The sequence below is a fragment of the Theropithecus gelada genome, chromosome 19, assembly GCF_003255815.1.
Source record: "Theropithecus gelada isolate Dixy chromosome 19, Tgel_1.0, whole genome shotgun sequence".
Classification (NCBI taxonomy): domain Eukaryota; kingdom Metazoa; phylum Chordata; class Mammalia; order Primates; family Cercopithecidae; genus Theropithecus; species Theropithecus gelada.
In genome coordinates, this window is record NC_037687.1 from 35,491,097 (window position 1) to 35,516,851 (window position 25,755).

At 42.8% G+C, this 25,755-nt stretch overlaps 1 protein-coding gene across 3 annotated transcripts; it reads left to right on the forward strand.

Annotated features, from left to right (window-relative positions):
• On the forward strand, positions 1-25,427 carry ZNF229 (zinc finger protein 229). Of its 3 annotated transcripts, none has more exons than XM_025366471.1 (6): positions 1-58; positions 938-1,024; positions 6,133-6,343; positions 6,536-6,594; positions 19,482-19,608; positions 21,226-25,427. In XM_025366471.1, the coding sequence occupies exons 3-6, from the start codon at positions 6,310-6,312 to the stop codon at positions 23,421-23,423; spliced, it is 2,418 nt and encodes an 805-aa protein (XP_025222256.1). In that variant the 5' UTR covers positions 1-58; positions 938-1,024; positions 6,133-6,309; the 3' UTR covers positions 23,424-25,427. The 3 variants fall into 3 exon arrangements, with proteins under 3 accessions (XP_025222256.1, XP_025222257.1, XP_025222255.1); XM_025366472.1 differs by lacking the exon at positions 1-58 and adding an exon at positions 106-270 and having other exon boundaries at positions 19,482-20,090; XM_025366470.1 differs by lacking the exon at positions 1-58 and adding an exon at positions 106-270 and having other exon boundaries at positions 19,482-19,626.
• Positions 25,428-25,755: the final 328 nt, after the last annotated feature.

Consider the following 25,755-nt stretch of genomic DNA (forward strand, 5'->3'; position numbering starts at 1 on the left):
GCATTTACGTCACCATCGCACCTAGGAGCGGACTGCGCCGCGGAGGGTTCTGGGAAAGGTAGTCCCACACGTCGAGTCGACCACTTCCGTTTCCGTTGGGCGGGCCATCTTGGTTGCTTCTTAGGCAGTGGTGAGGCGTGTTAGAGGCGTGCGTGTCCATGTGGGTGTAGTGTCCGGCCACGGGATTTAGGATTAGCTCTGTAGAACCAACGTGAAGGGACAACGTGCGGCGGAGTGTCGAAGCCCACGAATTTCCATGAGCTCGGCCTGGTGAGGCAGGGGTGTGAGGAGGCGCATGTATCGAACTTTCTGAGCGCCTGGGCGGGGTGGGCGCAGGTCGGCAGCCCTCGCAGTCCAGGCTTGGAAAAGCAGTTTGAGGCCAGCTCTGGCTTTGAGATGAGATCTGCAGTGCGAGAGCGTCCACTGCGGGCAGTGGCGGATCGATGACATAAATTTTCTCAGGGTAGCCGCCCACCCACTTGTGGAGTAATTTCAGAGTTTTCTGCGAAGTCATTTCTGTAAACAGAAAGTTGATTCCCTGTGTTCTGGTTTTATCCTTTGAAATGTATTAAGGGCTGTGCAAGTCCTAAGAGTTGGTTTGCTGTATCGTTGCTGGCTCTGCTTTTCGTAGCCGCCTAAGCACGCACAGGCAGAATTTCACTATCGGTGTCAGACAGCTCTGAATTCAAATCTTGAGGTTTTGTCTTGATTCTCTTTGTCTCCTGAAAGGGGCAGTGAGAGTAGGCTTGTAGACGGCTGCTTTGGAATGGCGTGGACCTTTTACTCTGAGTCCTGTAGGAAAAGAGGTTCTTTTCCTCGACGACTCAAGCAAGTAGCGGGGTAGATTACATTCAGCTGGCACTGAGAGATTCCCCCTGTGGCATAGTGGGAATTGGGATTAAATCATGTTAGCCCGGTGCTCATTTTTCTTTCACAGGCTTCCTTCTTGGGATTGTTCCTTTCTCGGAGAGAATTGTATAAAAGAGGGAGAAATAACCCACATCTCTTGACACTAGAGCTCCAGGTGAGGGAACTTTGGTTTCTCTTTTGTGGCAATGCCCAGTCTCTTGGTGACCTCATTCTTCATCCCATTGATTTCACAAATGTTCATCCAGGCCCCTTAGCCGCAGCTGCCTTCCCTTAGAAATGGGAAAAGGTTGAGGAATTTCCCAGGGTCTTTATTTAGTGTATTATCTTGGCTCCTGGTAGTGGGCCGCTGAGTCAGTAAAGGCTTACGCCGTTTCAGCGCTGTGCTAGGGAAGAAACGCAGGGTAGAAATAATTGGAGTAACTGTGATGGTGTATATGAACTGAGTGCTTACTGTATGCCAGGTATTACGCTCTACCCATGGTGTCTAGGACAGTGCCAGGCTTGCTAGTAAATATTTAAATAAATGAATGTATTTCTATTGAATTTTCTGAGCAAGTTTGTATGTCAGCTATTATCCCCATGTCACAGATGAGTTGCTGAGGTTTAAAAAGTTTAAAAAACTTAAAAAGTAAGACCTGGCCAGGAGACCTTCTAACCAGAACCAGGGTCTTTACACTTATGCTTCCTTCTGGGCTTGTCTCAGCCCAGCTTTTTTCACAGCTGATTTATTTTTCAAGCAGCTCTTAGAGACTGTCCCTGATCACTTGATTTAATGTTGCTCTTTCCACAGTTACCACGTATGTTTCACCTGATAGAACCTACATTTGTTGGAAAACAGGAATCTTATCATGTTTGCTTTACTTTCTTCATAGCCCTTTTTACAATCAAAAGTCACCTAATTTGTAGAGAGATTAACCCACCCGAATGTAGGCACCATGGGAACAATTACTTTTTCCATCTTAATTTACTGCTGTATTGTCATGCGCCTCCTGTGAAGAGACCACCAAACAGGCTTTGTATGAGCAACATGGCTGTTTATTTCGCCTGGGTGCAGGCGGGCTGAGTCCGAAAAGAGAGCGAAGGGAGATAAGGGTGGGGTCGTTTTATAGGATTTGGATAGGTAAAGGAAAATTACAGTCAAAGGGGGGTTCTTTGGCGGGCAGGAGTGGGGGTCACAAGGTGCTCAGTGGGGGAGCTTTTTGAGCCAGGATGAGCCAGGAAAAGGAATTTTGCAAGATAATATCATCGCTTAAGGCAAGGACCGGCCATTTTCACTTCTTTTGTGTTGGAATGCCATCGCTTAAGGTGAGGCCAGGCATTTGCACTTCTTTTGTGATTCTTCAGTTACTTCAGGCCATCTGGGCGTATACGTGCAAATCACAGGGGATGCGATGGCTTGGCTTGGGCTCAGGGGCCTGACATGTATCTCTAGTGTTTATTCTTCTAAGATGTTGTGTTAGACTCTGAATGTACATTTACTAAATGCATGAGTTCCTGTATTCCTAGGTTAATACTGGGTTGGGTCAATGGTAATAGTTTATTGATGATTTTCTGTGTACCAGGTACTGGGCTATGAAGTTTATTCACATAGGCATGTGTGTGTGAAAGAGTCTGTTAGTTTTGCAAGTAAGGATTATCTTTATTTGACAAGTACAGACTCATTCAAAAGGTTAAGTCATTCCTGTGGTGTTAATGTAACTACAAAGTAGCTGAACCAGAATTCGAACCTAAACCTTTTGACAACTCTAGTTTTGAGAAACTAGAACTGCAATTTTCAAAACCCGACTCTTCCTTTTGCTATCTTATCATAACTTCATCATTTACCTGGTTTTTCCTCAGACTTCAACCTCAGAATCATATTTATTTCTCCTCCTCTTCATCCCTACGTGGAATTATTCTTTTAGTTTTGTTATTTCTACCTCTGCAATATCTCTTATTCCCACTACTTCATTATCCCACTGCCTTTGTACGAACTCTTTCTGTCACCCTCCTTTTCTCCCAGTGTGAGCTCCATGCAGTCCAGAAATGTATCTTTTACTGTATCCTAAGCACCTGGAACACAGTAGAAGTTCATTATGGCTGCTGATTTCCACCTAGATTGTTAGCAGCTGCATGAGCACAGAGTCCTTGTCTTCCCTGTTCACTCTTGGATCCCAACACAGCCAGCATAGTCCTTAGCACCCAAATTACAGTCCATGAACTGGAGAACAAAATCACTTCTGCTCTGAAGATGACATCAAGAGGACCCAAGGATCCATATCAGTAAGCTGAGTTCAGATTACTTCCATTCTCCTATTTAAATACTTGTTGAGTACCTGCTGTGTGCCAGGTGCCAACTGAAATCCTAGCCCTCATAGAGTTCACATTCTTGTGGGTGGAGAAAGATGGTCAACAAGAAAAATAGACTGTAGGTAAGGTGTCAGTTTCATGGAGAAAAATGAAGCGGAGGAGGGTGTAGGAAGTGCTGGTTTGCCAATTTGAGAAGGATAATGAGGGATGAATTTCACTGAGAAAATGGTGCTTGAATAGGGACCCAAAGCAGGTGAGGCATCTGAGGAAAAGCAGTTTTCTCATTCTGCTCAGCTGAGCAGAATGAGAAAGAGGGAGGGATAATTGAGAAACTGAATATTGGGAAGGAAGATAGTGTAAGGTCTTTGGGCCATTGAAAGGACCTCGGTGCAAGGTTTTGAGCAAAGTGATGGTTTTGGTCAGAGAAGAATATGAGTTTATATAAAAGATCACTCCAGCTGCCATGTAGGAAGTAGACTGAAGTGAACAGGAGTAGGAACACAGAGGCAATTTAGGGAGCTGTCACATTAATTCAGGTGAGACATGATGGTGGTGTGGACGGTGGCAGCAAGAATATTTGATCTGATTCTGGTTCTGATTTGTACGTATTTGCTGATGGATTGGATGTAGAGTACAAGGAAGAAATCAAGAATGACTCTAGAATATTTCCTCTTCATTTCAAAGGAGAGAAGTACCTCTGGGGCAAATCTAGAGTTTGCTTTTGGACATGTTTTTTAAGTTGCTTTTTAGACATAAGAGTGGAGTTGCCAGGTTGCCATGGAGTCATCAGTGTGTAGATTCTACTGAAGGCCTGAGGCTGGATGTCTTCACCAAGGGAGTGTAGGAGGATAGAGAAGAACTTCATGTGCTGACTCTTGAGGCTTCCTGACCAGAAGAGTTCAGGGACAGGAGGAGGAAGCACAAGGAAAATTTGTACCCACTGGAAGTTTCTGGAAACCCTGAAAATCAGCCAGTCAGAGGAAGTGAGGGTAACTTAGCAAGTTTGCTTCAAATGTGGCCCCTGGACCCACTTTGTCAGCATCCCCTGGAAACTTGTTTAAAACACAGACTCCTGGGCTCTACTGCAGAGATACAGAATCGGAATCTTTGGAGTTGGAATCTAGCAGTCTGTTTTCATCATTGCTCCTGGTGATTTTTAAACATACTGAAGTCTGCAAAGTGCAGTCCTAGAGGATCCTGAAGTTTGGGTTTAAGTGGCGTTGGGGTGGAGGCCTTGTTTCAGATCTGGCCTCTACTCTTCCCCTTTGTCCTTTGTGTAGGAGGGTAACGTGTTGCCTGGTTGTCCATACCTGGGTCAAAGGGCCATCCCAAGTTCAGGGCAGTGCATGAAGGGAGGGAGAGAGAAAGATGCTTGTCACTGTGGGCCATGCAGAGGGCTGGTACAGATGGTTAGAGGAAAGAAGGAGATTTGAGTTCCTGAAGCAGTAAAATTCAGTGAGTGTCCTAGAGTAGACAGCCCAAGTATGTGTATCTGTTTGTCTGAACTTGACCTCATTGAGACTTGAATTTCAAGAGGAAAGAGTTCAGGCAAGGTGGGGAAGGGTGGGAACTTATGCCTGCTGTCTTTGCACTACCTCCTGAGTAGCTCTGAGCAGATTGCAAGAGTTTTGTTCAATCTCTGTGCATTGCTTCCTGCTGATAGAATTGCTTAAGTGCTTCCCATGTGCCAGAGCCATGAAAGGTAAATAAAGAAAAAGAAGTCTCAATTATTTTGATGACTTAGAGATCTGACCATGGAGGCAGTGTGAAAGGTGGTAAGCAGCAATTTACACCATGTGTTGCTGGATCCCAGAGTAATTAATTCAGTCTGGGGAGCGACGGGGCAGAAGAGACTTAATTTCAAAAAGGAATTCTTGCCCTGGGTTCCGTGAGCATAACTCAGGAGTTCCATGAATTTGAGTGGGAAAAAATTTTATACTAGTCTAAGTCACAAGTAGCGTTTCACTGTGAACATAGGTGCTAAGCCACAATATTAGCAGTAGTTGTGACTTTGTCATCCATATACATCATAGATATTTTTATGTCATATTCTGGTTTGCACAGATATTTCAGAGTATTGTTTATGCTCATTACTCTTTTGAAATTGTAGTAAATTTGTTGTTTATATTGAATGTGTTAATAAAGTAACACTGTACTTGCACAGTGAGCCATGCGGAGTTGTAATAGTTTTGAAGTTTGTATTTCAGTATAATTCTTTGCATTTCTTTCTATGTATTTAAAACTTTATTCTGAGTAGAGGTCTTTAGGTATCATCAGATTAGTGAAGGGGGGTCATGGCACAAAAAACGTTAAAAACGCTGACTTAAAGATGGCTCTAATCTTTTTTTTTTTTTTTTTTTTTTTGAGACGGAGTCTCGCTCTGTTGCCCAGTCTGGAGTGCAGTGGTGCGATCTCAACTCACTGCAAGCTCCGCCTCCCGGGTTCACGCCATTCTGCCTCAGCCTCCCGAGTAGCTGGGACTACAGGGGCCCGCCACCACGCCCGGCTAATTTTTTGTATTTTCAGTAGAGACGGGGTTTCACCGTGTTAGCCAGGAGATGGCTCTAATCTTTATCCTGATTTCTGTAATCCCTAAGTATGGGGATTTAGTTTATTTTATTTTTTGCAAGTCCAACATTATTGCATTAATAAAGCTTTTTCTCTCCAGGTGTTTCTTCACAGGGCACAGGTCCCATATGTTTGTGGAGTCTCCCTGCCCTTCTGAGGAGCCCTGTGCCTCACTGAGAATTTAGCTGCAGGGCTCTTCTCACAGACTCTTCTGTGACTGTCCTTACCCATCTGCAACATTCTTGGCTTTCTGGACTATGAGCCCCTTCAGTGTAGGGGACTAAACCTGACTAGTACTGAGTAGATGTCCGATAAACTACTGAGTGAATAGTATCCAGAGGATACGAACCACAGCCTTGGGGCCCAGAAGAAAGGACTAAGTAAAGTTCCCTCCTGAACCTATAGGTCCCCCGACCATGGGAAGCAGTCACGCTCTGGACAGTAAAGGTGAAGACAGCGACTTGTCAGAGCTTGGAGAGTCTCTAGAATGAAGAAGGCCTGGATCTTCTGTGTCTCCAGCTTAGGAAGACCAGACAATAAACACAATTGCTGCTGCTCTCAGAAATCCTAGCAGAAGAGACCATGGAGACTTTGACCTCAAGGCATGAGAAAAGAGGTGACGGTTAATAGAGGGGGTGGGCAGAGGGAGAATCCGAACTCAATGTGGAGGAGAATAAGTTGGGTGTTGAGGAATTTCCTCAAGTGAGAAGAAACCAGTCTGTAAAGCTGGGCACTTTCCTACCAGATAGATGACCTAGAGCTCCGGGCAGCACCAATTCCTCCTCATGGCCTCTTTCTCCTCCTACAGCTCTTCATTCTCAAGCCTCAGCCCTTTCCCAAGATAGGAAGGACAAGACCATGTTTCAGGTGGGTTGTTTTCTTTTCTCTCCCGAAATACCACCTTAGGCATCAGAGAGAAAACATACATCCCTTCTTGGTAAAAGGAAAAAGAGTGAAAAATGTATTGGGTGAATACATTACATTTCTCATTGCATTTATCCACAGAATAGTGATGTGAGACAGATAGTATGATTCTGTTTTAGAGATGAAGAAATGAATGGGAGATTCAGGATTTGAACTCAGGCCAATTGGATTCGATAATCTACCTTTCTGGTCTGCCTTTCTGCCACCACAGTAGCTTCATGCAGAGGCCCAAGCCTAGATGAGCAGAGAGATGACTCTCCAAATACTGAATCATTTCTGCCTGGGTTGTTCTCTTCTGTGGAACATGTATTGATTTGTAGATGTAATATTCTCCATGTAGTAGACCCTACCAAAAAGTATACCCTACACAAAGTTTAAAAACAACATATTAGGGGAGAAAAGTTTCATCTGTGAAAAAATTTTAATATCCTTATTTTCAGAAGAGGGCTATGCATAAAGACCTGAGGATTCTTGTTCAGGAAGGGAGCAGAGAAAAACTAATGCCTACTAATCATATGAAAAGATAATGAGCCTTTATTAATCAAAAGGATTCACTTTGGAATAAGATTTATGATTCTTCCAGCAGACAGCCAAAGATTTGAAAGGTCAGCATTCACTGTTAGCTGAGATATGGAGAAATGGGTACATCCACACAGCTGCAGGAGTATTTCAGCCTTTCTAGAAGTTCTCCTTATTCTGGTCGAGCATTTCCCACTCTAAGAATGTTTTCTAAATCAGAACAAATGTGCAAAGAATGATAATTGCAGCCTTGTGCATAACAGCCAAATATATATACACACGCATACATGTAAACACACGTATGTATACATATGTATACATATATACACATACACACACATATATACACACGTGTATACACATATACATATACACACACGTGTATCTGTATATATACATACAAACACATAGAAGGATTCCGTGTTCATCTCTTAGTGAATTGTGGTTTCATTCATTCTTTTGTCTGGATTCTAAGCTGCTATCAAGTGAGATAAAGTAAATGAAAAAATAAGGATATGGAAATAGGCTATCCTTTAGTATATACATATTTCTTAATTTTCTTTTAAATTGAAAAAAATCATAGCCATTGCAGAATTTTAAGATTATGTTTTTTCAACACATAAAACATTATTTTCTAAACCTTTCTTTTATGAAAAGAGATTGTGAAAGAGTTTTGAAGATTTGATTCGCGTCTTTTACTGTGTACCTTAATTTTAAATATTATTGATTACTTCCTGCTGTGAAAGTTGAAGCAATTAGCACATTTTTACTTCCCACCATCTTCTGATTGTTATTATATTGTTATTGTCATTGTTACCTTCTGATTCATAACCGTCAGTTCCCCCAGTTGAGACTCACTTCTGTGTATTTAGGTAATTGCTCACCACCTCTCCTTTTACCACGACTTTCTTACTTGAATTTATTTGTTGATTGCCTCAATTTCATCTACAAAAACTTCGGATGCAGTCTTTTTGTTCCCCCATGCTAAAGACTTGCCTGCAGTATCCTCTGCATTTTTCCAAGTTTAAGAATGTTGTGGGCCAGGTGAAGTGGCTCGTAATCTTAGCACTTTGAGAGGCTGAGGCATGCGGATCACTTCAGCTCGGGAATTCGAGACCAGCCTGGGCAACATGGTGAAATCTCATCTCTACAAAAATACTAAAAAAATTAGCTCACTCATAATATTAAACCTCTGTAGCTCAGCCATGTTAATAATACTAGTTTATATATATTTCATTATAACTTTTAAAATAAAGATTTAGTAGAAGACAGACCATACCAAAGTCTATAATGAAATAAATTAGGTTTCCCCTAATTGAAATTCTGTCCTCGCTAATGTGCCCAGCATTAACAAAGAGGTGTCCATCCATCAATATCTTTGTCGTGTGAAAATATATGTTACCCTCTTTAAAAAGGAAATGGGGCCAGGCACGGTGGCTTACGCCTCTAATCCCAGCACTTTGGAAGGCCTAGGTGGGCGGATCACCTGAGGCCAGAAGTTCAAGACCATCCTGGCCAACATGCTGAAACCCCGTCTCTACCAAAAATAAAAAAATTAGCTGAGCATGGTGGCGCATGCCTGTACTCCCAGGTACTCGGGAGGCTAAGGCAGAAGAATCACTTGAACCTGGGAGGCGGAGGCTGCAGTGAGCTGAGATCATGCCAGGGCACTCGAGCCTGGGCGACAGAGTGAGACTCCATCTCACAGAAAAGGAAATGGAAACATGTATGCTTTCCGTGTAGTACGTATTTTACTACTATAAGATATTCAGTTCTGATTACTACCAGTTTTAGCGCTAAAGACAGTACAAACACATGTGATTTTCGCATCCTGTGCTTTAATCTGTAAATTCTATGATGTAGACGTCTAAATATTGCTGGCCCAATGGAGTATACTTTGTGTGGGGAAAAAAAACACTCAAACTCTAAGTGCTTTCTGTATTCTGACACTCAGCAACAATAATCACAGGCAGAAGACTTCTGTGGTCAACCGTGTGGGTTTCTCCTCAAACACCAAGTAAGCAATCAGTTTTGTGACAGTTTTGCTTGGTGCCCTTCAGTTCAGTTCTGACACTGTTTACCTGGAGGTAGTGTCAGATCCCACAGGTTGAGGATTCGGTCCCACAAGAGACTGCTCCTCCCTCCCACCAGTTGCAAGTTTAGGCTTCCAGAACTTGTGACCAACCAGCTGCAAGTTGGGGTTCCTGCAACCCACTCTTTGGGTTTGATTAATTTCCTAGAGCAGCTCACAGAACTCAGGGAAACACTTATGTTTACTGGTTTATTATAAAGGATTTTACAAAAGGATACAGATGAAGAGATGCATGGGGCAAGGTACGGGGGAAGGGTCATGGAGCTTCCATGCCCTCTCTGGGCATGCCACCTTCCCAGAAGTTCTCTGAACCTGGTCCTCTTAGGTTTTTATGAAAGTTTCATTAGGTAGGCACCAGTGATTAAAACCATTGGCCAGTGCTGATCAACTTCACCCTCAGTTCCTCTCCCCTTACTGGAGGTTGAGGGGGCGGTACTATAAGTCTAATCCTCTAATCCTGCCTTGGTCTTTCCAGTAAACAGCCCCGTCCTGAAGTTACCTACCGGCTGCCAGCTACCGCTGCCAGCTACCGGTCAACTCATTAGCATAGAAAAAGACATCACGGTTCTTTTTTTTTTTTTTTTTTAATTATACTTTAAGTTCTAGGGTACATGTGCACAATGTGTAGGTTTGTTACATATGTATACATGTGCCATGTTGGGCAAGGATCTAGAACTAGAAATACCATTTGACCCAGCCATCCCATTACTGGGTATATACGCAAAGGATTATAAATCATGCTGCTATAAAGACACATGCACACGTATGTTTATTGCGGCACTATTCACAACAGCGAAGACTTGGAATCAACCCAGATGTCCATCAGTGACAGACTGGATTAAGAAAATGTGTCACATATACACCATGGAATAGTATGCAGCCATAAAAAAGGATGAGTTCGTGTCCTTTGTAGGGACATGGATGCAGCTGGAAACCATCATTCTCAGCAAACTGTCGCAAGAACAGAAAACCAAACACTGCATGTTCTTGCTCATAGGTGGGAATTGAACAATAGAGATCACTAGGACACAGGAAGGGGAACATCACACACGGGGACCTATTGTGGGGAGGGGGAAGAAGGGAGGGATAGCAGTAAGAGATATACCTAATGTAAATGACAAGTTAATGGGTGCAGCACGGTAGAGTTTCTAAGGGCATTTGAAATTGTATGCCACAGAGACCAAATACCCATTTTACAGTGTCACACACTTCATTGTAAACTGTTAATATATTACTGCCACAGTATTTGAGAAGAAATCGTAGCAATTTTTACTCTTCTGCACACATGCAATTCCAAGAATTATTAGTACTAAATACTTTTGCTCATCTGACGGAGGATATATGGCAAAGATGCCCCCATTTTATTTTGCAGTTTCCTGCATTGTAAACATGATAAGCACTTTTTCATATGTATATTGGCTATATTTGTATTTTCTTATCAGTAAATTGCTTAGAAAATACTTTTGCCTATTTTCTCATTAATTCATTTTTTACCATGTTTTTAGAAGCCTTTCTGAACACCTATCAAAAGTGTAGTAATTATTTTTTCTCAATCTTTACTTTTTAAAAAATTTCAGGTTCAGGGTACATAGGTTTGTTATATAGGTGAATTGCATGTCATGAGGGTTTGTTGTACAGATTATTTTGTCACCCAGGTAATAAGCCTAATGTCCATTAGTTATTTTTCCTGATCTTCTCCCTCCTCCCACTGTCCACTCTCAAGTAGGCCCCTGTGTCTGTCGTTCCCTCTTGTGTGTCCAAGTGTTCTCATCATTTACCTCCCACTTATAAGTGAGAACATGCGGTATTTGATTTTCGGTTCCTGCATTACTTTGCTTAAGATAATGGCCTCCAGCTCCTTCCATGTTGCTGCAGAGGACATGATCTCATTCTGTTTTATGGCTGTATAGTATTCCATGGTATATATGTTCCACGTTTTATTTATCTAGTCTACTATTGATGGACATTTAGTTTGATTTCATGTCTTTTCTGTTGTGAGTAGTGCTGCAGTAAACATGCGTGTGCATGCGTGTTTATGGTAGAATAATTTATATTTCTTTGGGTATATACCCAATAATGGGATTGCTGGGTTGAATGGTAGTTGTGTTTTAAGTTCTTTTATGAATCACCACACTGCTTTGAATAATGTCTAAACTAATTTATATTTCCACCAGCAGTGTATAAGTGTTCTTTTTTCTCCACTTGCCAGTGTTTATTTTTTGACTTCTTAGTAATAGCCATTCTGACTGGGGTGAGGTGGTATCTTGTGGTTTTGATTTTCATTTCTGTAGTCATGTTGAACATTTTTAAATATGCTTGTTGGCTGCATATATGTCTTCTTAAATTTTACTTCCTTAATGGTGACTGTAAAGAAGTTTAAAGTTCTTATATAGTTAAATGATTTATTAGTTCCTTTTTGAAAATTTGGTTTCATATAATTTCAACAGACCTTATCCATTCTCAGACCAATCAAAAAGTCATCTAAATGGCTGTTTAACATTTATATTAAAAATGTTTTTCTCATCAGCAAGGTCTGAAAAAATGTTTTATCTCTAGTATAACTAATTTATTTTTGTAAATGACATGAGGTTGACATTTAAGTTCATTTCTTCAAGATGGATACCCAGTTATGAAAATGTTATTTTTACATCAATCATTCTTTTTCAAGTCAACCAAAATACCACACTCATTTGTGTGTGTGTAAATATATATATATGTTTGTACATATCAATATACACACACATATGTATGTATGTATACATATCATATACAAAGACAGAAGGAAATACAGCAATTGATTGCTATTTCACATGGACCTGACTGCTCTGCATTCTGTACTCTGGTTCACTGAATTACTTGAACACCTGCATTGAATACCAACTTTTTTTTTTAAGACACAGTCTCGCTGTGTCACTCAGGCTGGAGTGCAGTGGTGCAGCCACAGCTCACTGCAGCCTTGACCTCCCAGGCTCAAGTGATACTTCCACTTTAGCCTCCCAAGTAGCTGGGACTAAGGTGCGCCATCACACCTAGCTTATTTTATTTTTTGTAGGGATGTGTTGCCGAAGCTGGTCTCAAACTCCTGGAATCAAATGATCCTCCCACCCCGGTCTCACAGAGTGCTGGGATGACAGGCAGGAGCCACTGTGCCTGGCTTAAACACCTACTTTTGAAATTTAGAAATTTGAAAAAAAAAATGATGTTGGAATTAAAGTTTGGCTAGAACTTAGTAATAGTGCCCTTTGTTTTATGGTAGTTTTTGGGTTGGTGGTGTTGGTTTTGTTGTTGTTGTTGTTGTTGCTTGAGACAGGGTCTGTCTGTCACCCAGGCTGGAGTGCAGTGGTACAATCTCAGTTCACTGCAGCCTTGAACTCCCAGGCTTCCACCTCAGCCTCCCGAACAGCTGGGCCTACAGGTGCGCACCATCACGTCCCACTAATGTTTCTATTTTTTGTAGATATGGAGTCTTGCCATGTTGCCCAGGCTGGTCTAAAACTCCTAGGCTGAAGGAATCCTCCCACCTTGGCCTCCCAGAGTGCTGGGACTATAACTTGGAGCTACCTCACCGAGCCCATGGTAGATCTCGAGCTACTTTTTTTCAGTTACTTTTGTGGCATTGGTCTGTTCACATTTTCTTTCACTTACTCATTCAGCAAATATTTGTTGAATACCCAACTATGGGCCAAACATTAAGCACTGGTAATATATTAGAGAAGAAAATGGATAACATCCCCACCTCATGGGGCTGACATTCCAGAAGGGGAAGATGGGTAGCAAATCAATTAAAAAGTAGACAAGTACCCTTGAGTATTTTAAGGGACATAGCCAGGGTGAATGGGTGGCTGCAAGGTTTTTGGCCTGAAAAACAGGTTTGGGAGCACCTCAGTTTATCCATGTAGGGGAGATTAGTAGACAATAACTTGAGAGTAACAGCTCCATTCTGATTGGGCTCTTTTAGGCTCAAGATTCCTTTAGATGCCTAAGTAATAGCTGGATATTCCAGGACTCAGTGGAGAAGGCAGGGCTGGATATTAAAAAATGAGAGTTGGTGTCTAGTCAACAGCTGTTTAATTAATTGCCTAACTGACCTCTTCTGGCCTGAGCTTTCTCCCTTCCACAACACCTCTAGTCTTGGGATTGATGGTTTAGTTCAGGAATCTGCCGGGAAGAGGGCTCTGTTGGTGTTTCTGCCTTAGTCCACTCGTCATTCAACATTTATTACGTGTATATTTTTGGACAAATAATACTCAATTTTCTGAGACCCCATTTTTCTCATCTGTGAAATGAGGATAGCAGTGGTAACTATCTTGCAAGTTCTGTGAGGATTAAATGAGATAGGTCCTATAAAAATTCTTAGCCTAGGGCCGGGCGCGGTGGCTCAAGCCTGTAATCCCAGCACTTTGGGAGGCCGAGATGGGCGGATCACGAGGTCAGGAGATCGAGACCATCCTGGCTAACACGGTGAAACCCCATCTCTACTAAGAAATACAAAAAATAGCCGGGCGAGGTGGCAGCGCCTGTAGTCCCAGCTACTCGGGAGGCTGAGGCCGGAGAATGGCGTGAACCCGGGAGGCGGAGCTTGCAGTGAGCTGAGATCCGGCCACTGCACTCCAGCCTGGGCTACAGAGCGAGACTCCGTCTCAAAAAAAAAAAAAAAAAAAATTCTTAGCCTAGTACCTACCTACCTTATAATAAGTTTGATGAAAGTGTAAGGGATTGATATTATCTGCTTTATATCTTATTTTCTGGTCTCCTGCTAACACACATCCTGGCTTTTATAGGACAGTTGTTAAAGCATAGCAGCTCTGGAACTAAGCTCTATGTGTTCAAGTTCTAGTTGTGTATCTTCCTAGCTCTGTGACTTTGGCCAAGTTACTTGACCTTCTGGTGCAGGGGTCCCCGGGGTCACCTTCATATTTGGTGCTTTGCCTGGACTCCTGGGCCTAGTGTGTAGTTTTCCTTATGGCTAAAATTTATTATAGTGGCACAGTAAGAATACACATCTGGATCAGGAAGGGAGATAGACACAGGCGGAGACTGGTGGAATTCACGTGCAGGCTTCCTGTGCTCTCCCTCACATGAAAGGTCTCCCACAACACACTCCCCAGCCAAGACTGGTATCTCCATAAAGGCTTCCAGGGTTGGATGGCCCTTGGCTGGGGTCTGAGAACTCAGCTTTTAAAATGTTCCCCTCACACACACGGTTGGGGCACGGAACCCTGGTATACCAGCTGTTTGTGGTTTATGGACCAATGTGACTTATGATGAATGCCTACTCTTCTTCCAGGAGTCTGAATTTTGGTACATGGAAGGTAGAGGGTGCCAATGTGTCCAGTTCCCAACAAAAATCTGGTTGCTGAGCCTGTACTGGGCTCCTCTGGGCAGAAACACCGTACACAAGTGGCTGCAATGCTGCGCTGGGGAGTGTGTTGTGGGAGACCTTTCATGTGAGGGAGAGCACAGGAAGCCTGCACGTGAATTCCACCAGTCTCCGCCTGTGTCTATCTCCCTTCCTGATCCAGATGTGTATTCTTACTGTGCCACTATAATAAATTTTAGCCATAAGGAAAACTACACACTAGGCCCAGGAGTCCAGGCAAAGCACCAAATATGAAGGTGACCCCGGGGACCAGAAGGTCAAGTAACTTGGCCAAAGTCACAGAGCTAGGAAGATACACAACTAGAACTTGAACACATAGAGCTTAGTTCCAGAGCCGCTATGCTTTAACAACTGTCCTATAAAAGCCAGGATGTGTGTTAGCAGGAGACCAGAAAATAAGATATAAAGCAGATAATATCAATCCCTTACACTTACATCAAACTTATTATAAGGTAGGTAGGTACTAGGCTAAGAATTTTTATAGGACCTATCTCATTTAATCCTCACAGAACTTGCAAGATAGTTACCACTGCTATCCTCATTTCACAGATGAGAAAAATGGGGTCTCAGAAAATTGAGTATTATTTGTCCAAAAATATACACCTAATAAATGTTGAGTGATGAGTGGACTAAGGCAGAAACACCAACAGAGCCCTCTTCCCGGCAGAATCCTGAACTAAACCATCAATCCCAAGACTAGAGGTGTTGTGGAAGGGAGAAAGCTCAGGCCAGAAGAGGTCAGTTAGGCAATTAATTAAACAGCTGTTGACTAGACACCAACTCTCATTTTTTAATATCCAGCCCTGCCTTCTCCACTGAGTCCTGGAATATCCAGCTATTACTTGGGCATCTAAAGGAATCTTGAGCCTAAAAGAGCCCAATCAGAATGGAGCTGTTACTCTCAAGTTATTGTCTACTAATCTCCCCTTTTCTGCCCATCTCCCTGTGCCTCAGTTTCCTCTGTAAAGAAATTATCCACCCCAAGGAACTTTTAAAATCAACTTTATTGAGAGAGAATTTACACACAATAAAATATACTTATTGAAAGTGTTCAGTAAATTTTAAGACATACATTCACCACCATATCCAAGATACAGAGCATTTGCAACACTTCAGAAAGTTCTCTTATGCCTCCATGCAGTCAGTCCCTCTTAATAATACAATCTGTCTGCTTCTTTCCATTTCCCAAGCCATGTCCAAGTCCAGGCTAACGTGTCTCCCTGTAACTATTGCAGTGGCCTCCTATGTGGTCTCCTTGTGTCTATACTTGATCCATTCCTGTGTTTTTCCATGCTGTGTCGGGTTCATAATTTTAAGACAGCTCATCTAATTTTATCACTACCCACTGTAAACCACCCTTCAGTGTTTGTTTCCTGCTTTGAGGAAAGACCAAAATCATCAGTGTAGCCTAAGAGACCCGGAGTGATCTGGCTGCCGCCTGCTTCACAGCGGCATTGCCTGAGGCTGAGATACGTGTGCCCTGCTTCTTACCACTTCCAGGTTTTCACCAACTGTTCCCACTGTCTGGAATTTTCTCTCCTCTGTTTTCCCTCAGTTAATTTCTACTTGTGCTTCAGAATTGAGATCCAGTTTTGCTTTCTCAAGCAAAGCATTTGCCTCTGTAAACATTGCTTCTGATAAGAATGGCATACAGTACCTGGACTGTTTGTGCAAACAATATGGTTTCTACTGAAAACCTGCTTTTCTGGAAGTCTGAAACTTTGGTGTGTGCTAGTCAGGAAGTCAGGAGGTACCTATGTGACTAGCCCCCAGTGAAAATCCTGGACACCAAGTCTCCACTGAGCTTCTCTGATAGATAGCATTTCACAGGCCTTGTTGCAATTGATTTTTGGAGGAATTAAGCATACCTGTGTGACTCCAGTAGGAAAGGACTCTTGGAAGCTTGCACTTGGTTTCTTTCCAAGTTCACCCCATGTGTCTTTTCCCCTTGCTAATTGTATTTTATTTTCTTTCACTGTAGTAAGTCTTAGCCATGAGTGTCATTGTATATCAGGTCCTGTGAGTTCTCATGGCCCATCATACAACCTGGATCTGGTTTTAGGAACTGCCAATACTAGCTCCATGAAGCTCTAGCTTTTTGGCTCATCTCTGTAATTCCTGGTGACTAACATTATTTTATAGGTACTGAATATTTCTTGAAAAAGTAATATGGCATGCATTCTGTATTAGTCTGTTCTCATGCTACTAATAAAGACATACTCAAGACTGAGTAATTTATAAAGGAAAGAGGCTTCAGTCACAGTTCCACATGGCTGGGGAGGCCTCACACTCATGGTGGAAGAGCAAAGGATGTCTTACATGGCAGCAGGCAAGAGAGGCTGTGGAGGGGAACTCCTATTTATAAAGCCATCAGATCTCGTGGGACTTATTCACCATCATGAGAACAGCATGGGAAAGACCCACCCCCATGATTCAGTTATCTCCCGTCAGGTCACTTTCATAACACGTGGGAATTATGGGAGCTACAATTTAAGATGAGATTTGGTTGGGGACAGAGACAAACCATATAACATGCACTAAAACTTTCTATAGCTACCATGCCTTCATATCAAAAATATATGCATGACTTAAACAACAAAGTCAAGTAAAAGTAGTCATCTCATTCTTGACTTGTAATACCTTGTTGCAGGTACTCCAGGGACATGCTGAAGGCAAAGTGTAATTCTTCTTCTTTTCTTTTTTGAGACAGAGTCTTGCTCTGTCGCCCAGGCTGGAGTGCAGTGGCGCGATCTCGGCTCACTGCAAGCTCCGCCTCCCAGGGCCATTCTCCTGCCTCAGCCTCCCGAGTCGCTGGGACTACAGGCACCCGCCACCACTCCCAGCTATTTTTTTTTTTTTTTTTTGGTATTTTTAGTAGAGATGGGCTGGTCTGGAACTCCTGACCTTGTGATCCACCCGCCTCAGCCTCCCAAAGTGCTGGGATTACAGATGTGAGCCACTATGCCCAGCCAAGGCAAAGTATAATTCTGAGAGCTCCCATATGCAGTTCTCAAGAAAGCTTGCCACTGTCCAAGCGGAAACAGCAAGGATATTACAGTAATATTTTGATGATCACTGTATTGCAGAATACGCGACTGCCATTTATTCTCACTGGACTGGAACAATTAGCTTTAAAAACACAGGTCACCATTCAGAGCTGAAGGGGACACAGCATAGTTTGAAATTCCTTGGTTCGAAATGCTACTTTTGAGGTCTCACCTGGTTGAGGAGATGGTTGCATGACATACATTAGCTGATTTCTGTCAGTGGTTGACATGGAAGTCCCTTAAAAAGGGTGTGGAATGGAAGAGGGGCTGTGGTCGCAGAGAACAGGATTTGCGCACCTGGTGATGAAAGAATAGTGAATGATTGGGAAAGAACCATCATTCTGGCAGAGAAAATGATTTCAGGGTACATGCAGGCATGGGCACAGTAAATTAGGCACTGTTGGAACTGTAAATTGTAACAGCCTTCTTGGAGAAAAAATTGGCAATCTGCAAGTCACAGTCAGATTATAAAATGTGCAGACAAGTGATTCACGTGATCTAGTTCAGAGAAATTTCTCCAAGAAGTGCTCACAGTAGGCTGGGTGTGTTAGGCCATTCTGGCATTGCTACAAAGAAATACCCGGGTGGATCAGGAGGTCAGGCGATTGAGACCATCCTGGCTAACACGGTGAAACCCTGTCTCTATTAAAAACACAAAAAGATTAGCTGGGCATGGTGGCACGCACCTGTAGTCCCAGCTACTCAGGAGGCTGAGACAGGAGAATCACTTGAACCTGGGAAGCAGAGGTTGCAGTGAGCCGAGATCGCACCACTGCACTCTAGCCTGGGTGAGAGAGCAAGACTCTGTCTCAAAAAAAAAAAAAAAAAAAAAACCCAAGACTGGGTGATTTATAAAGAAAAGAGGTTTAATTGGCTCACAGTTCTGCAGGCTAAACAGGAAGCATGCTGCTGGCATTTGCTGGGCTTCTAGGGAAGCCTCAGAAAGCTTATAGTCATAACAGAAGGTGAAGGGAGAGCAGGAACTTTACGTACTGAAAGCAAGAAGTGTGGTTGGGGGAGGGGAAGTGGAGGTGCCATACAATTTTAAATGACTAGATCTCACAAGAACTCACTATCATGAAGACAGCACCCAGTCATGAGGGATCTGCCCACATGATCCAAACACCTCCCACCCCCGCTTCCTAGTACTGGGGATTACAGTTCAACATGAGATTTGGTCAGGGACAAATATCCAAACTGTATCAGTGGACAAATTTCCAAATATCAGTGGCTCACCCCTGTTAATCCCAACACTTTGGAGGCTAAGATGGTAGAATCGCTTGAAGCCATGAGTTTGAGACCAGCCAGAGCAGCATAGCAAGGTCCCATTCTCTACAAAAAAATAAAAATTAGCTGGATGTGGTGTTGCAAGCCTGTAGTCCTAGCTACTTGGGAGGCTGAGTGAGGCATGGGGATTGCTTGAACCCTGGAGATTGAGGCTGCAGTGAGCTATGATTGCACCAGTGCACGCCAGCCTGAGCCACAAAGTAAGAGACCCTGCGTCCAAAAAAAAAAGTGCCCTAAGTGAGCACAGGATACGATGTGTTTGTTGCTTGACGCTGCATGTCTGGGGTAGTTCAGTTGGTTAGAATTGAAATTATTGGCACTAAACATTAATAAACTGAAGTTGACACATCCGGCTGAACAACTTCCTGCTGTCTTGTCTTCTTTTTTTTAGAGATGTGCAGTTTATCTTTAGATTTTTAAATTCTTTTGTTTCTATAAACCTCCTCTGTGGACACCAATTTGTCTTCATCTAGTAGATGTTTGTGTTAATGGTTTTTCATTGTAGGAGCCATTAAGCTTCAAGGACGTGGCTGTGGTCTTCACTGAGGAGGAGCTGGGGCTGCTGGACTCTACCCAGAGACAGCTGTACCGAGATGTGATGCTGGAGAATTTCAGGAACCTGCTCTCAGTGGGTGAGAGGAATCCTCCGGGTAATTGGAACTGAACTTCTTGGAGTGTTCTTGTTCCTGGAGAGAAGATATTTTTGACTTTTTTACACAGGTTAAATCTTATTTTTTATAGAACTCGTAGCTCCGGCTGCTATAAAAAATTGCCAGACTGGGTAGCATATAAACAACAGAAGTTTATTTCTCAGAGTCTGGAAGGCCCGGTCCGAGATCAGGGTGCCAGCATGGTTGGGTTCTGGTGCGAGCCCTCTGCCAGGGTGCAGATAGCTGACTTCCTTTTGTGTCCTCACATGGCAGAGAAGAGCTCTCTGGGGATCTCTTTTCTAAGGACACTAATTTCTGTTCTGGGGGCTCCACCTTCATGACTTAATTACCTCCGAAAGACCCACCACCTCCTAATGGTATCACATTGGGATTTAGGATTTCAACATAGGAATTTTTGAAGACTGGGGTAACAGGTGGAGAAACTCCAAGAGATGCATCTCCAGGTGAGAACTATGGGGCCTAGAGGTCTTGGAGACAAGAGCCTGGCTGGGCAGTGAGGAGTGAGCTTGCCACACAAGAGGTCCCATTCATCACCCCTTGTGTTGCCTGTGGGTACTGTTGGCAGCATCGTAGATGATTGTTCTGCCACTTCATTTCTTCCGTTCAGTTCCTACCTTCTCATGGTTTCTGTGTGTCTTTCACAGAATATCATACCCAGAATGAGTGAGGGACCTCTGGACTTCCGTCCCTCTAATAGAAACAGCCAGGCAGTAGAAGGCAAGCCAGTGGCAGAGAGACTGTCCCAGAATATTGAGAGTCCTCAAATGAATTTCTCACTTTCTTCTAGTATTGTACTAGTCCCTGGTTATAAAAAGGTTCTTGTTACTCGAGCCCTAAAAGATAAAAATAGCCAATAAAGAATATCAGAAAACATGGACACAATTTTTAAATCATCCAGAACTATGGTCAATATGCCAGTTTGATCCTTTGCAGCCTGGGATCCAGAGGATCTCAAGGCATAAGTAATGATTGTAAGTCAAATATGTGTGTGTCTTCCTGCCTTAACAGTGTTTTCTGGATTCCTATTGAATCTGCTCACACGAGATGACACAGGTGGTGCACTGTGGAAAATTTGGCACCCTCCTGAAGTATGGCTTACACATACCCAGAGTACAGTCGCTCTGAGACACAGTGCAGGGAGAAGGCCGTGTGGGCTTCCTGCATTTAAATGCCAGCTCCACCACTGCCTCACAGTATGGTGGAATAATGTGCTAGGTTACCTACCCTCTCTCTGACTTGGTTTCATCATTAGAAAATGAAGATAATATAATGATTTCTACTTCGATATTATTCTGAGGTTTAAGTCAGTTAATATGTGTACATCATTGGCAGATAGGAAGTGTTACAATTGTGTCAGATATTATTTATATACAGTGTCAGATACAGGATCATACTAGCATTTAGCTTCAAAACTTATTAATAGGAGCCTCTTCCTGTCATAAACATAAGTGATCTAATAGTTATGATACATAAAGCGTAATTTTTCTCTAGGCTATTATTACTTCAAGTCTGAAAGTCTGATGTCCCTGAGCCAGTCTTTTACTAGTTCTCATCTCTGAATTGTCTTTAACCTCATAGGAGACAAGAATGGAAGGGATATGGAATATATTCAAGATGAAGAATTAAGGTTATTTTCACACGAAGAGCTCTCCTCCTGCAAAATCTGGGAAGAGGTGGTGGGTGAATTACCTGGGAGTCAAGACTGTAGAGTAAATCTGCAAGGAAAAGACTTCCAGTTCTCAGGAGATGCTGCTTCCCATCAAGCGTGGGAAGAAGCATCTACACAGTGTTTTCCAATTGAGAATTTCCTGGACAGTCTACAAGGGTATGGGCTTACCGCTTTAGAAAATCAACAGTTTCCAGCCTGGAGAGCTATAAGACCAATCCCCATTCAAGGATCTTGGGCAAAAGCATTTGTGAACCAGTCAGGGGATGTTCAAGAAAGATGTGAAAATCTCAACACAGAAGACACTGTATGTAAATGTAATTGGGATGATTACAGCTTTTGCTGGATATCTTGTCATGTTGATCACAGATTCCCTGAAATAGACAAGCCATGTGGTTGCAATAAATGTAGAAAAGACTGCATTAAAAACTCTGTACTTCATCACAATAACCCTGGAGAGAATGGCTTGAAAAGTAACGAATATGGAAATGGCTTCAGGGACGAATCAGACCTTCCCCCCCATCCAAGGGTACCTTTGAAAAAGAAAGGTAAGGACTTGAGGCAGAGTTCCTATCTTAACAGACATCAAAGAATTCCCACAGGAGAGAAATCTGTTAAGAGTCTTGAGAACAGGCACATACACAACCACCCCAGAGCCCCTGTGGGAGACATGCTCTATAGATGTGATGTCTGTGGAAAGGATTTCAGGTATAAATCGGTTCTTCTTATTCATCAAGGGGTGCACACAGGAAGGAGACCTTATAAATGTGAGGAGTGTGGGAAGGCGTTTGGTCGAAGTTCAAACCTGCTTGTCCATCAGAGGGTCCACACTGGAGAGAAACCGTATAAATGCAGCGAGTGTGGGAAGGGCTTCAGTTACAGCTCAGTGCTTCAGGTCCATCAAAGGCTGCACACAGGGGAGAAGCCCTACATCTGCAGCGAGTGTGGCAAAGGCTTCTGCGTGAAGTCTGCACTCCTCAAGCACCAGCACGTTCACTCTGGAGAAAAGCCCTACACCTGTGTCGAGTGTGGAAAGGGATTCAGCTGCAGCTCCAACCTCAGCAGTCATCAGAAGACGCACACTGGTGAGCGGCCCTACCAGTGTGACAAGTGTGGCAAAAGTTTCAGTCACAACTCGTACCTTCAAGCTCACCAGAGAGTTCACATGGGGCAGCATCTGTACGAATGCAATGTGTGTGGTAAGAGTTTCATTTACAATTCAGGGCTTCTCACCCATCAGAGACTGCACACAGGAGAGAAACCCTACAAATGCGAATGCGGGAAGGGCTTTGGCCGGCGCTCCGACCTCCACATCCATCAGAGGGTCCACACAGGAGAGAAACCCTATAAATGTGGTGAGTGTGGGAAGGGCTTCCGACGGAATTCGGACGTTCACCACCACCAGTGGGTCCACACGGGAGAGAGGCCCTACATATGTGATGTGTGTGGGAGGGGTTTCATCTACAGCTCCGACCTCCTTAACCATCAGAGAGCCCACACTGGAGAGAAGCCCTATAAATGTGCTGAGTGTGGCAAAGGCTTCAGTTACAGCTCAGGGCTTCTCATTCACCACAGAGTCCACACTAGTGAGAAACCCTTCAGATGCCAAGAGTGCGGAAAGGGCTTTAGGTGCACGTCAAGCCTTCACAAACATCAGCGAGTCCACACAGGGAAAAAGCCCTATACGTGTGATTGGTGTGGCAAGGGATTCAGTTATGGCTCTAATCTTCGCACCCACCAGAGGTTGCACACGGGAGAGAAACCCTACACTTGTTATGAATGTGGGAAGGGTTTCAGTTACGGCTCAGGTCTCATTAGTCACAAGAGAGTTCACACTGGTGAGAAGCCATACAGATGTCACGTGTGTGGGAAGTGCTATAGTCAGCGCTCACATCTTCAAGGTCATCAGAGGGTCCACACTGGTGAGAAACCCTATAAATGTGAGGAGTGTGGGAAGGGCTTTGGCCGCAGCTCCTGTCTTCATGTTCATCAGAGAGTCCACACTGGAGAGAAGCCCTATACATGTGATGTGTGTGGGAAAGGCTTCAGGTACACCTCAGGGCTGCGGAACCACCAGAGAGTGCATTTAGATGAGAACCCTTATAAGTAGATGTACATAGAGGATTCCATCTGGGACCTGGGGCTTTCTGTCCATCTGAGAGCCAACACAGGAGAAAAACCATAGGAAAGTGACATGTAGGAGGGCTATAGGAGAAACTGATGATTTTACATTTATCTCATAGTCTGCATAGGAAGGGAAGACCTGGAAGTGTGATAAGCAAGCACTTCAGTTACAAATTTCAGTCTTTAAGAGTCTGTTGTGCAGCAGAGCAGGCTTTAAAGAAACAATGCAGCAGTGGTTTCAGTAAAAATCCTCACTTTCATCAGAATCTGCCTGGGAGGGAGCTTTTACAATGTACAAGTGGTGAGAATGTATCCAAGGTGTCAATTATGGACATAGATTCTTTGTGTGGGTTGTATAGCTATATCAATAGGACAGTGTAGGAACAAGTTTTCACCTTCCTAAAACCAGTGTGGTACATACCTTATAAAGATCACTTTATAAAAACAAAAAGGTAACATTAACAGTTATTGAAACAAGTCACTCTGAGAAGACCAGGAAGAGTCCTCTTAGCAGATCTGTGTGTGTCTCACATTTTTATTATGTTTTTGTGACTGTATTTTATCTCGTAGGTAAGCTTTACAGCTCTCAGAGGAGTTGTAGTAAACTGCAGAAATAGTTTACTTTCCAGGTTTAAAAAACAAAATCTGGCGTTGCATTGAGTTATTAATTACATTTATTTATTTATTGGCATTGCATTGAATTTATAGGTTAATTTTGAAAGAATGTGGCATCTTTGAAATGCTGATTTTTTTTTTTTTCACTTAAAAAAATGACTTTTTCCCACTGATAGTATTTTATATGGTCCCTTAGTAATATTTCTTAGAGATGGTTAAAAATAGGTTGAGTCATCTTAAGCATATTTCTAGGAATTTGTTTTATTGCTGTCATGAATATAATGGTTTTGCTCCAGTTCATTTCATAGTTTAATGTATCAAATATTAGATATCTTAAAAATCACAAATGCCATTTCACCCTAAAGTAGTAAAATTAGCAGTAGTAAAATAGAGTCATCAAATCCCCCATCAGTGGGGGGGTTGTAGAAACATGCAGTCTGGTATGGTTTGGCTCTGTGCCCCACCCAAATCTCATCTCAAATTTTAATCCCCATGTGTCAGAGGAGGGCCTTGGTCAGAGATGATTGAATCACGAAGGCAGATGTCTCCCTTGCTGTTCTCATGATAGTGAGTTCTCATGAGACCGATGGTTTTAAGGTGTAGCCCTTCCTCACTGTCTCCTTCCTGCCCCCCTTGTGAAGAAGGTCCTTATTTCTCCTTTGCATTCAGCTGTGACTGTAAGTTTTTGGAGGCCTCCCCAGCCATGTGGAACTGTGAGTCAATTAAACCTCTTTCCTTTATAAATTACCCAGTCTCAGGTAGTTCTTTATAGCAGTGCAAAAATGGACTTATTTTTGCAAAAATGGACATGATAAGTCTTATGTACTTATTGGTAAGAGAGAAAATGGGTGCATTGTTTTTGAAAGAATTCGTTAACATATCAGTTCAATTTCTATAACCTTTGAAGTAGCAGTAAATAGGTGGAGTTTTTTTAAGGTTTTTTTTTTTTTTTTTTTAAATAGCAAATGTTAATATTTCCAGTTTCCATTGGTAGGAAATTTTAAAAAATAAGTTCAGGCATATGTATGCAACGGAAAGCCATTAGAAATCTCCAGGCACACAGATAATGACGATGAAGGTTGCTCGTGAACTGTTTAGTGAACCAGGAGAGGTTTAGAACAATTATAGCACGACCCCATTTTGTTAATATGTTTTTCTATTTGTATGTTTAGAGCAACAGAGAAAAAAATACTTACGAGAGGTCACTATCATAACTAATTTCTAGTGGTGGGATTCTGAATGTATAATACATACATTGTACTTTTATGTATTTTTGTAACAAAGTATCTTTCAGTTTTATAATAACAGTAAAGCTATTTTTAAAAAATCCTGATGGAACAATCGTTATGATTAAAGATTCATGTTGTAACCTCTACAACTTTTTTGGCTTTTTCTCCTGTTCACCCAACTCCCTGTACCAAAGATAAGGCACACAAATGAGTGATGTGAATACTCTCAGAGGGTACATCATTTTTGCTGACTGGTAGGAGATGAGGCCATCTAGATAATTAGGAGCCACGGTGTATCCATTTTGCAGTCCTGCCTTCTTGGACTAGTGAGCTCAGGAGCCTGGTTTTGTAGAGGGCAGCACATCATCATGTGTTCCTCCAGGATAACCTCTCTGTCTTGGTGACTCAGGAAACCTGGGTCTGCTCTGGTCTGAGCCCTCTGCTGCCTGGAGCTGCCAAAGAGAGAAGACGTGT

Excerpts from the sequence above, each read along its gene's own strand:
- ZNF229 (XM_025366470.1), top strand. The coding sequence starts at position 6,310 with ATGGAGACTTTGACCTCAAGGCATGAGAAAAGAG. Across the intron at positions 6,344-6,535 it reads CTCAAGGCATGAGAAAAGAG|CTCTTCATTCTCAAGCCTCA; the intron begins GTGACGGTTAAT and ends CTCCTCCTACAG. Across the intron at positions 19,627-21,225 it reads GGGTGAGAGGAATCCTCCGG|GAGACAAGAATGGAAGGGAT; the intron begins GTAATTGGAACT and ends TTAACCTCATAG.